This window comes from Brachycentrus maculatus, unplaced genomic scaffold (genome assembly GCF_059751285.1).
Source record: "Brachycentrus maculatus isolate JH-2025_06_01 unplaced genomic scaffold, ASM5975128v1 h1tg000491l, whole genome shotgun sequence".
Taxonomy (NCBI): domain Eukaryota; kingdom Metazoa; phylum Arthropoda; class Insecta; order Trichoptera; family Brachycentridae; genus Brachycentrus; species Brachycentrus maculatus.
Window position 1 is genome coordinate 166,141 of NW_028281238.1, and position 12,023 is coordinate 178,163.

The 12,023-nt window shown below is 32.3% G+C and overlaps 1 protein-coding gene across 1 annotated transcript in view; it reads left to right on the forward strand.

Moving 5' to 3' along the window:
- The window catches only part of Stim (stromal interaction molecule), a 103,870-nt gene that overhangs the window by 71,661 nt on the left and 20,186 nt on the right, over nucleotides 1-12,023 (forward strand). Inside the window, exons 7-11 of the mRNA XM_088272280.1 lie at nucleotides 140-256; nucleotides 1,328-1,495; nucleotides 3,274-3,408; nucleotides 4,356-4,476; nucleotides 7,454-7,540. Of these exons, the coding sequence (XP_088128406.1) occupies nucleotides 140-256; nucleotides 1,328-1,495; nucleotides 3,274-3,408; nucleotides 4,356-4,476; nucleotides 7,454-7,540 (628 nt within the window). The remainder of the gene's footprint in view (nucleotides 1-139; nucleotides 257-1,327; nucleotides 1,496-3,273; nucleotides 3,409-4,355; nucleotides 4,477-7,453; nucleotides 7,541-12,023) is intronic.

The window sequence follows — 12,023 nt, forward strand, 5'->3', positions numbered from 1 at the left end:
ATTTTGTTTTTCATATTTTCGCACCGCACCAGCTTGGGACCGCAAGTTCCTGATTTAGACTTTGAAAAAATGTGATTCGTTAGAAAAACAGGTATGAATTGTTTAAGATGTTGTCTTATGAATCCATGTATATTTTCAGGAGTATGTTGCCACTGAAAAGCAAAACTTGGAAAAGCGACTTCAAGAAACATGCAGCACTTCTCTGACTACTTCATACTCTGATCTCGAAGTTTCTCATCTCAAAAATGAAATAGAGGTAAAGAAATGCTTTTCTATAAACGCTTGCGATGCTTGTGTGTTCCCTTAGTGTTAATTGTTAGATGGAAGGTTTTTTTTGGGATGTGCGGTTACTTGTAATTAGGTTACTTGAGATTAGTATGCGACCCTAATTAGTACACTAATAAGGGTCGAGGTTGATGAACAAAACTGCCCAACAACAATGTGTTAATACCATTCAAATTACTGTATTTGCTAACCACATTTTGAGAACGGCTGCTCCTTCCAAAAATTCAAAAGACACTGATTCTAGTGTTAGAAATGGACATTTCTAACGCTAGAATCATGGGTATCTTTTTCGAATATGAAAATGTTGACAATTTAGATATAATTTTTTGGAATAAAGAGTTGATTAATTTTATTTTATTTGCGATGAAGCCCTTTGGCATTTAACCAGCAATATATCAAAAATCTCATGTCACTTCATGATTCAGTTCATGACAGCATCTGTGGTTAATTTAAGAAACCTTTTGTTTGGATGTTACATATATGGTACAGTGAAACCTCTATCTATCGTTTTTAAAGGGACCTATTGAAATAAACGCTAAAATATAAATATAATAATGCGGGAAAACAATGAATGCGGGATAAAGAAGTCAATACACAAGGAGATACGATCGAGTAAAGATACCGTCCTCCCAAAAAAAAACATTAGTAGGTGGAAATTTCAAGAATATATGCTTTACATGTTAATAAATGTATTTATTAAAAAAAAATACAAAGTTGAACAAAACCCAAAGATCTTCAGACCTCTTCTGCTGTATCCATCACACAAGCTTTCAGTAGTCTGTATCCCACACGTTGAAATATTGTCGTCGAATGTAGCAAAATTGAGAAAATTAAAAAAAAAAAAGACAAATTATATCAACGATGCAGCATAATTCAAACGATGAATGCGGTAAAATGGTGGATATAAACGATTGATGCGATCTATTTTTGTATGAAATGAATTCAGGGTAGAAGAAATAAACGACACATCCGGGAAAACGATTATTAGAGGAACGATAGATAGAGGTTTCGCTGTATTAATATACTGGTTGTCTGGCTTCAGATGCTGAGGTCGGAGCTGCTCCGCGCGGAGGGCGAACTAGAGGACCGCTGCTGGGCGCCGCCCGCCGGCCTGCAGATGTGGCTGCAGCTCACACACGAGCTGGAGAACAAGGCCTACCTGCGCAAGAAGAACAGCGCCGATCAGCAGCTACAGCAGGCCAGGGAGGCGGTAATTATAACACTCTTCCTCTCTGGTCTCAATCCTGCGTATTGGTCTGCAGCAACAGATGACATCTCCTTCTCCATTCTAGTCTATTTTCCGAAACCCTCTTCAGCTCTTCATACGTCGAGCAGCCCATGTCCCCTCATATCGCTCACTCCTTTCAAGAACGTCATAAATCAAAAAACTTGATTTTTCAGGAGAAAGTTTTTAATGTTTAAAAATATAACACCAATGTATTAAAAATAAATATCATGCCATTTATTGAACTTTTTACTGTGCAACAGGTCTTTTTAGGTAAATTGTGAATGTTTTTTCTCTATTTGAAAAATATTAAGTTTATTTAAAAAAATAATTAAGCAATACCTTTTCTTTAAGATGCAAAAACAACACTTTCTGCCCTGTAGCGGGTAAATATTAAGTTGAAAATATGCCGCTTTTGCTGGGATATAGTACATTTTCTGGGCATTCCGAAAACATGCACAACTAAAAATTGTCAATTTTTGATATATCACATTGTTGAAAGGAGTGAGCGATATAAGCCGCTTTTGTATTCGCGGCGGCGTTGGCGTCCTCTGGCGTTTGTTCCCTCGATCGTCCCCTCTATTATTATGTGCAGGAAACCCTCTTGTCTCAACACATGACCTATCCATTCGGCGCGTCTCTTGGAGATAGCCGCGAGTAGGTGCCTTCTTTCTTCGATTAATCGTAGCACCTCGTCGTTTGAGATGTGGTCTCTCCAGGATATCCCGAGCATTCTTCTACTCCTCTCAAATACAAAATTTTCATACGTTTTTCAGCTCATACTTATCAATTATTACTATTAACACGTTTCTGATGGGTATTTTTTTCACCTGCGGACCGCTGGCGACGGGATTTAATAATTATGTTTACATAGTCTTTAACAAAGAGATTGGTATATAATATTCATATAAAAACATTGGAAAATTCCTTCTTTTCTGCCTTTGAAATGAGGTCAGCGCAGAAGGTAAAAATACCTTTTCCATCCTTAAGCATCAATCGACCCAACGGGTAGAAATACCTTTCCAGTCCGAAGTGTGTTAATATACGTATGTATAATAATACAATTAATTTATGAGCCGAATGTAGTAATGAGCCGAATGAAATAGGACCAAAGGAAGACCAAGGAAAACTTAGCATGATAAAGTATTTCAAATACTTGAAAGTGGTCAAGGTCTAGGGAGTCGATGAAGATGAATATGGTCTGGGTAATCGTAACGTCACATCATGTGTGAGTTAGCGGCAGAATCTACGGTTGATTTGACTAAGCTTTTTATTTAGCAGAGACCCTTTCATTTTTGAACCTATGTAAGATCCTTTCTGAATTATTTTATACTCTGGGAGCGTATCTGCACCCCAATGGTGCATAGGGCACTGCATCATATAAACACAGATCATATCTTGATCGTTAACACACAAAGCAAAGGTGATCAGCCCTCCGCTTCAGGTACCAGTCCAGGGTAATATTGAATAAATATTAGAGTGAAAAAATCACTTATATTTATAAGACCCCCCTCTGAGAATCGAACCCGGGACCTCCAGAACGGCAGCCGAGCGCGCTGACCATTACACTACGGAGGCGGACAAAATTTTTATGAAGCTTACAATTTGACCAGTTATTTTATTAACAACATTTTTGCGTGTGTCGAAATCACACAGCCACCCAAAAATTTTATGAATTGATTTTTAATTTTTTGTATGATCTTTACTTCCTTGATGGCAATTATATGTATCATTTTAGCAGCGCATTTTTCTTATTGATTTAGTGCGAGAAGCTGAGGAAAAAGCGCTCCAGTCTCGTCGGTGCATTTGTCTCTACTCACGGAAAATCTATAGACGACGTAGACCGTTCGATTGTAGAGGCGAGAACTGCACTCAATGAAGTCACCCAAGAATTGCAAGTATGTATCGAAGCAATCTGCTACTAGTTTTACACTGCTAGTTTTCTATGGCATGGTATTCCTTACTTTTCACTAAACTCTGCTTAACACATTCTGCGCGTCGAACACGGCTCCTGTGTCCATACAAATATTTCAGCCACGCATTGACGGCAGTCGTGTTGAAAAAAGATACGGATTCATAGCTAGTTTGATGTGTTTTGAAAATATGTTTGAATAGACTTATTTATGATGTTTGAATAGAAAGTACAATTTGATTTTCAAAAATGTAACGCATTTGTAAACCGAAGTGTCAAGCATTTAATGTTGAGATTTTTTCTTATATGTATGCTAAAATTGCTGAAGACTTGTTTTTGCAAAAAAATGGTCCTTTTTATCAGGCAAAAGCATCAAGTTTTCAAATACTTGACTTGTCAGGTCCAGAAGTCGGAATAATGGGCGGGTATGTATGAGGAGATGCATGTATGTGTAAGAGGCGAAGTTTGTTTACAATGATAGACAGTTTTCAATTAACCTTTCCAGGAGTACAATAATTGACGTCCGACTTTCTCTAGGGAGTGTTTTTTTTTTACATTAAAATGTTTTTTTTTTTAAATAAAATCTTTGTATTATGAAGATAGAAATTATCTGAAAATAATTTAAATAAAAAATGAAGTTCACCATCTCTAGGGGTTATTTTATGACTATAAGTTAAATACAAATATCCACAGATGTCATTACTATACAAATTACATCACACCAACTGACAGATAGACTTCGACGTTCATTAACGTCGATACTCCTTTGAGGAAAATTCGTACCGACGTTCATTTACGTCCATATTCCCGGAGAGGGTAAACAAAATTACCGTCGACCTGTGTAATATTTCAAATAACTACGTCTTTTGATTTATGTTTTATATTATTTGTAAAGTAGCCTTGATCCGTTTTTTTTCTTTGATCGCCAATCAGGAAAGAGTACACCGATGGAAACAAATGGAGCTCCTCTGCGGATTCAATATTATCAACAACGGAGGATTGCATTACTTAGAGACGGCCTTATATAGGAACAACAACGGACGTCCTACGCGATGTGAGTATGGTTGAATCATATTTATGGTAAACAGATTTTCTTCAGTTACTCAATAAACCCTTTGCCTGCACCATATATCGCTCACTCCTTTCAACAACGTCATATATCAAAAATTGTCAATTTTCAGTGGTGCGTGTTTTCGGAATGCCCAGAAAATGTACCATATCCCAGCAAAAGCGGCATATTTTTAACTTAATATTTACCTACTATGTACAGGGTAGAAAGTGTTGTTTTTGCATTTTGAAGAAAAGGTATTTTATAAATATTTTTTTATACATACTAAATATTTTTCAAATGGAAAAAAACCTTCAGGTTTTACCTTAAAAGATCTGTTGCACAATAAAAAGTTCAATAAGTGGCTTGATATTTATTTTCAATACATTTAATTATATTTTTTAACTTTAAAAACGATCTCCTGAAAAATCAAGTTTTTTGAAATATGACGTTGTTGGAAGGAGTGAGCGATAAGGGTAAAAAATTAGCCTTTATGGATTTGCCCGTATCTGGTATAAGCAAAGAAATAGCTCAAACTAATTTTACCACATTGGTTTATGAGGTAGTTGAATGTATATGGTGGCTCTATGTGTATGGACTGTACAGTATCTACTCAATGAATTAGGGCCACCCATTATTTTTTTGAATACTCTGAAATCTTTTGGATTATTATATTTATTTTACATAAATACTTTAAGTTTTCTATTGACATCTAATATCATGTATATTACCTTCAATAATATGTAAAATATACCTGGATTATTTAACCCTTTACAAAATTTCAAACCCTTTTTCTGAGAAAGGTCCCTAATTAGCACAGGTAGACAGATAGTTGAAAGTTCAAAAAATAGTCCTATCTCATTTATTAGTGAAGTTTCTTGAGTTCTGGTTGTTGTTTTGTTCAGAGAGGTTATATAGGTATCGTGTCTTGTGAAAAAAACTTAATTTATAATTTTAGTTCATAGAGTATATTTTTTTTTTTGTAAACACAAGTGTTTTTTTTGAAAAGGACGAAATGGGAAAAAGTAAAGACATTTCTGAGGAAAAAAAGTCTAGTGTTATAGTGCTACTGAAATTAGGAATACTATCTAATAGAGAAATTTCAAAAAAAGAAAACGTTTCTCGTCAAACAGTGGACAGAATTTCAAAATCAATAAAAAATCAGTCACCCGCCACCAGCAATCGGCGAAAGAACTGTCGTAGGATTAGAAAAACAACACCGAGGACTGATCGAAAAATCGTTCAAAGTGCCTTAGAAAACCGTAGTGCATCAGCAAAAACATTAAAAATAAAATTGGAAGAAGAGGGTATAAATATATCGGTATCAACACTGAGGCGGCGTTTTTACGAAGTAAATCTGAAATGCAGGCGCCCTGTAAAAGTACCAAAATTGACACCACGAATGAAAGCAGATCGATTAAAATGGGCCAGGCTACATCGAAATTACTCGGTAGATGATTGGAAAAAGGTATTTATTTAAACTGAATTTTCAACATATCATTTTAGTAAATAAACTTATATATTTGAATTAAACTTAAATTTTCATTATTTTTCAGGTCATCTTTAGTGATGAGTGCCGGTTAGAAGCCGTGACAGAGAGCCGTCGATTCATCAGGAGAACACCAATGGAACGTTACAATGAGGCCTGTGTGGTAAAAGTTATCAAACACCCCCCTGCAACAATGATTTGGTCATGTATTATTAACAATTTACCTGGGCCGTTGTTTTTCGTGGAAGGAACAATGAACCAAAATTCCTATAAGCAGGTCCTCGAACGAATTTTATTGCCCTTCTACCACACTCGACCCAACAGAAGGTCCATACACCTTCATGCAGGATGGGGCACCTTGCCACCGGGCTAAATCAATAATAAAATTTTTGTCTAACAAAAATCTGCCTTTGCTCCCCTGGCCTGGAAATTCTCCGGACCTTAATCCTATAGAAAACGTATGGATCATGTTAAAAAATAAGGTATACTCATTTCCAAATCCGACAGTAGACTGTCTAAAAAAAAATATTCAAAAAATTTGGTCAGAAGACGAAGAAATAAAAAACATGATAAAACAGTGCATTTTAAGTATGCCAAAAAGAATTGAGGCAGTTATTTCTGCCAAAGGTGGAAATACTAAATACCAACTATATTTATATGAAAATATATGCATAATTTAAGCGTAATAAAGTGTTCATGTGTAAATAAAATTCAATGTTGTTTTATTCAAGGTTTTCTCTGAGTTATTCCTGTTTGAATTGAGAAATTGCGCGAAATTCTGCGTGGCCCTAATTCATTGAGTAGATACTGTAGTGGACTCTGTCACCCAATATATTTTAATGTCATATATTTGAAATTTAAAAGAACCTACCATTTTTCAAATAAAATATAAAATCCTTATTGAAAGTCAACAAAGAGTTAATTCCTCTTCTATGGCAATATTTATTTTGCCCACACCACTCTAAACAACGACTTACTACTGTGGAACCACTTCATTAAGTTTTCAAACAAGAATGTATTTTCTTCCTATGACTGCCTTGTATTATAATATCTACTGCAGTAAATCCTCTCTTACGTTTTTCTTGGGACTATCAAAAAAATGTTAAAATGTACACATGAATTTGCTTGAAACTATTTCTAATTACAGTAAAAGTCTCAATTTGATATCACCTAATTTGGTATTTTCCTCAAAATATGTTTTTATTTCAATTTTGTATTTTTCATACAAATCAAACCCTGATAAAGCGCTCATAGAACCCCAATACGCAAATTACAACAAATATTTTTTTAAATATGTTTGTAAGATGTTAGCATATTTGACTACATACTGGAGGTCCCGGGTTCAATTCCCAAGGTGTCTTCATCTATGTTAAGAAATACAATGTAGAAAATATCATTCCTATGTGGATAAAACTCAGATTTGTGAACAAGAATTTGGATACACTCCAAATAAAGTGGATAACCTTATTAATTTCCCGGTCTTTCCTGGCGTAGCTATGAGGATAAGCAGCTCTCAGGATGATCTGGATGCGGAAGAGTCCGCGTCACTTTACGGAGTCCCCGCAGCCGCAGGATCTACAGGTAAGGCCTCCAACCCGCCCGAGGAACCGGATCATCCGCACGCCGACTGATTTCACCCATTCCATTGTCACAACCGGTGACCGCAATGCTAGCGACCTCGCTTCGAGATTTCATATCTAACCTAACTTCAAACTATACAATAATTGATTAATTGATGAAAAAATAATTGATTAATTTTCACTTTGGCACTTTGAAATATAAAATTGGGGAATCTTTTATTCGAAAATGTTTTTTAAAAAAAAGAGGTTAATTTTGTATTGTTGATCATTCCACAGATAAATTTATTGAATTGTAGTTAAATCCATAGAAACAATGATAATATAGATGAGGAATTCGTGAAAATATTAATACTTTCTCTCAGTCTATATTTTGGTAATTTCTATGGATTTTACTAGTTTGAAGTTAGGTACATTTGTACTATAAAATTCAAGTAACGTCGTACTTCTGTTCAGATGATTTCTATGGACAGGTAGAATGTTTTCCATAGATTTTTTTTTTTTCATCCATGTCTTCAATTTTACTTAACAAAATTCCTAAATAGGATCAAATATCCAGACTTAATACATTTAATGCAAAAGTTTTTTTTAATTTTCTCTCTATCTCTATCTCTCTTAGTTCTCCTTTATTATTATTTTCAAATACTTTTTTTGCATCTTTATGTACATTTTTATTTCTTGACTAGTATTTTGTGCATATTTCAATGTCTTTTAAATACATTAATAATAAATTTTGATTACAGGACATTTTAAATTTGAGGTAAATAAATAACGGTTTTTCAAAATAGAATCCATCTCGATAATATTTTCAATGGTTTTATAAAAAAATTGGAAACCATTACAAAAGAATGTTTGTACAGCAACTTTCTTCGAATTTTTATGTGACATGTCATCTAAATTTATTCCAGATATATTTTAATATGCTTCAAATTATGAAGCTGTTTTTAATTTATTTTTTTTTAGTTTATTTATTTTAATTATTAAATAATTATGGGTTACTCTTCAGAAGTACTAATTGGTTTGCAATTATGAATTAAATTAAATAATTGATATTTGATATCACGTGATGAAATCACTAGGTGAATTTTTACTGCAGTTTTTGTTTACCATTTTAAAATAAAAAAATAAATGAATACATTGCTTTACATATATTTATAGATGCATAGAGAAGACATGAAATCTTCCTGCATTTATCAGATTATTAAGCGTTTTTCTACTTAAACGCATTTTGCTCGCTACCTTTTATTGAATCTCATATGTTTTATAACATTTTTTTTTATCGAAATGTGCATTTCGTAGTTTTTATCAACTAATTAAATAAAAAAATAATTCTTCCATTCCAGTTTTCTAAAATTGGGGTTGTATTATAAATAATCACAACAATAAATTGTAATACATATCTGTAAATAAATATAATACATGAATTTAGGGAACAAATAACTTTAAAATTACTTCTAATATGTTACAAACATGTAAATATTTTTATTGTATGCTTTCATTTGTATGTATGTATTTATTATAACCTTCATTTACTATAGTAAATAAATGTCTGCATGTTTTTTATCCTAGTTTCTTATTTCATTTGAGTTAGTCATTAAATCAATATATTAATTATTAAATGATATTCGAACCTTTAAGGTTTGTCTTACAGAAAAAAACTTTTTGAAATTACAAGCCACCTATTTAAAAAAAAAACAGCATTGGAAAAGTAGATTTTTCACTAAGGTTATGTCAAAATTTCATGACATTTGCAACATTAAAAGCAAATAAATAGCGTAAAAAGTGACGGTGTGTTTTTAGCATTTCTTTGCAAAAGTTGCAAAAGTTACAAAATTTTGATTTACATAAGTTTAGTAAAAGACTACCTTTTCGACACTGATTTTTGATAGATGGCGACACTAAAAATTGAAATTTTCAAAAAGTTTTCTGCAAGACAAACCTTGTAAAACTCATTTATATTGGAGTTTCATTCATTTTTCGTTCCTACCCAAACCAAACCAAACCCATAAAATTATTCATTTTGAATAGCATTAATATATATACAATTTGTACAATCCTCTTATCATATATTTTTAGAATTATTTTTTCCTTCTTCTCTGCTTGCTTATTTTAGAATCTATTGTGTTTTGCATAGTATATAAAAAATCTAAAAATTGTATATATTTTTTCACCATTTTATATATTCCCGCTTTATTTGTCTTTCTCTTTAGCTCACAGAATTACTAGCGGCCTACCTCACTGATGAATAAAACTATTGTGATAAACATTGTTTCGTCAAAATATATAAATTGACTGTTTCAAATAACGTGCCTAATATTTATCAATTAAACCATACAAATATGTAATAAATCATTCATTGGTGAGATACTTGAACATTCACATTGCAAATCTACGCTGATTGGATGTTTATTGCATGTATCAAATACTCATATTTGACACGTCCAATGAAGAAAGTCTATCTTGAAAAAATGCTACTTAATCAATTTATTGGAGAAATGGCGCTTGTCTGCCAAATGTACTTTTGATAGAATTAATAAAAACTGTTGAAAAAGTGTAATATTACCATTTCATAAAATTAATAACGCTTTAAAATACAAAATTTAATATAAATAATGATTTTTAAATTTCTCTATATGATAAAGAGGAGAATTCTTTAAAATTTATTAGTCTTTCTCAAAGTGTGCAAAAAACCCCCCCTTGTTTGCTCTCTAGACATCTTTTAGAGGGCACAAAGGGACCAAAGAAACATATAGAAGTACTAGGAAGTAAGTAATATGTTTTTATTCCTTCCTTATTTCTAAGGGGGTAAATTCTGGCAAATTTTTTCACCTTTTGATGAAAAAACTTTAATAGGGGGATGCTGGACTAAAAAAATTGGGAATTTTGTAAGGCATTATTTGTGAAGCTTAATTTATTATGCAGTATTGATTCTCTTTTGACTTTATTCATTGAACATGTTAATATGTGATATGCATTTGGATTTTTAGTAAAAATGTATTCCTAACATTGTTCACTAATTTTCATAATGATTTTGTAAGTAAATAACCAAAATATTATGTTTGAACTGATATTGTTGCTTATATTATTATGTTAAGAACATTATTTAAATGTATTTATTTATATCATGATAGTTTATTGTATATTATATATTTGTGTTATTTTAACTTTTTGCTTCATTTATTATTCTTCTTCCGTGCTTGTCATGTCAGGTCCCCCTGACGTGGACTATCATCACTTGAGAGTAATTGTCCTTGTCTTGGCCAGCTCCAAACTGTGCCTCAATGGTCCTGATCCCTATCCAATCTCATATATTCTGGAGCCAAGAGATCAGCCTTCTGCCCACAAAGGGCTCCGGAATATACGAGCTTCATTTATTAATAACATAAAAAAGTGGAAATACCCTATTTTTAAAATATATTTTTTCATTTCTTACTACGCACAATCCATCACTCAATATATTCTTAGGATGATAAAAAAGTCCTCAAATAATTTTGGTCTATTGTAAATTAAAGCTATGTGGGATTGTTGACTCCTTAAAGAATACCAGAAGGCAGTGCAATCAAATTTTGCATCAACATTTGTCCCATGAGAAAGCTCAATTTGAAACAGATACCGTGTTTATTTAAGGTCGATCAAAAACATGTAGATGATTCAGAGTGCTGTTTGGAGCTATTTCAGTGCAAAAAAAAATGTACCTTGTAACAATAGATGAAACGTGGATCCATCACTTCACTCCGGAGTCAAATCGGCAGTGGACAGCAGCCGGCGAAATGAACCAAAAATGGAAACAAATAAAGTTTTGGCCTACAGAGGCTACGCTACGTTGGGATATGCACAGTCATTTATACATTGAATACCTTGAGAAAGGAAGAACCATTAAAAGCGATTATCATATTGCGTTATTTGTGCATTTTTAAGGAGGAATTTAAAAAAAAACCAAATGGAGAAGTTTCATCAACAATCCTACAAACTTATTGAGTGATGTATTAATAGGAGTAATTGATTATAGGATTTATCAATTTTGATTCCGCAAAAGATCACTTTTGGATATTGAGATTTAAGTTTTCATATACTTTTTAATCCCTCACTCAATATTATATTATATTTTGAAAACTTCAATTAAATGAATAAATAAAAGTTTTACATACATTTTTAATGAGTCAACATTCCATATTTTCCGTTTTTTTAATCGTATGTTATTTAAAAATATTTATGTTACAAATAATAATGCTTTTAATATACATTCAACTTTCATTACTCATATTTTTTCATTTCTATCTCCCCAAATATTATTGTTTATTTATTTATGTAGTCAAATTATACACAAAAAAAATCAATAATAATTTTTAACTTATTTTAGTAGAGAATTTTTTACATTCGTTATTTAACCTTTATTTATTATACATATTATAGAAAATTACATTTGCTTATAATTTTTATTTATTTACTTATAAAAAATAGATGCTTCATCTCAAGATGAGACATTT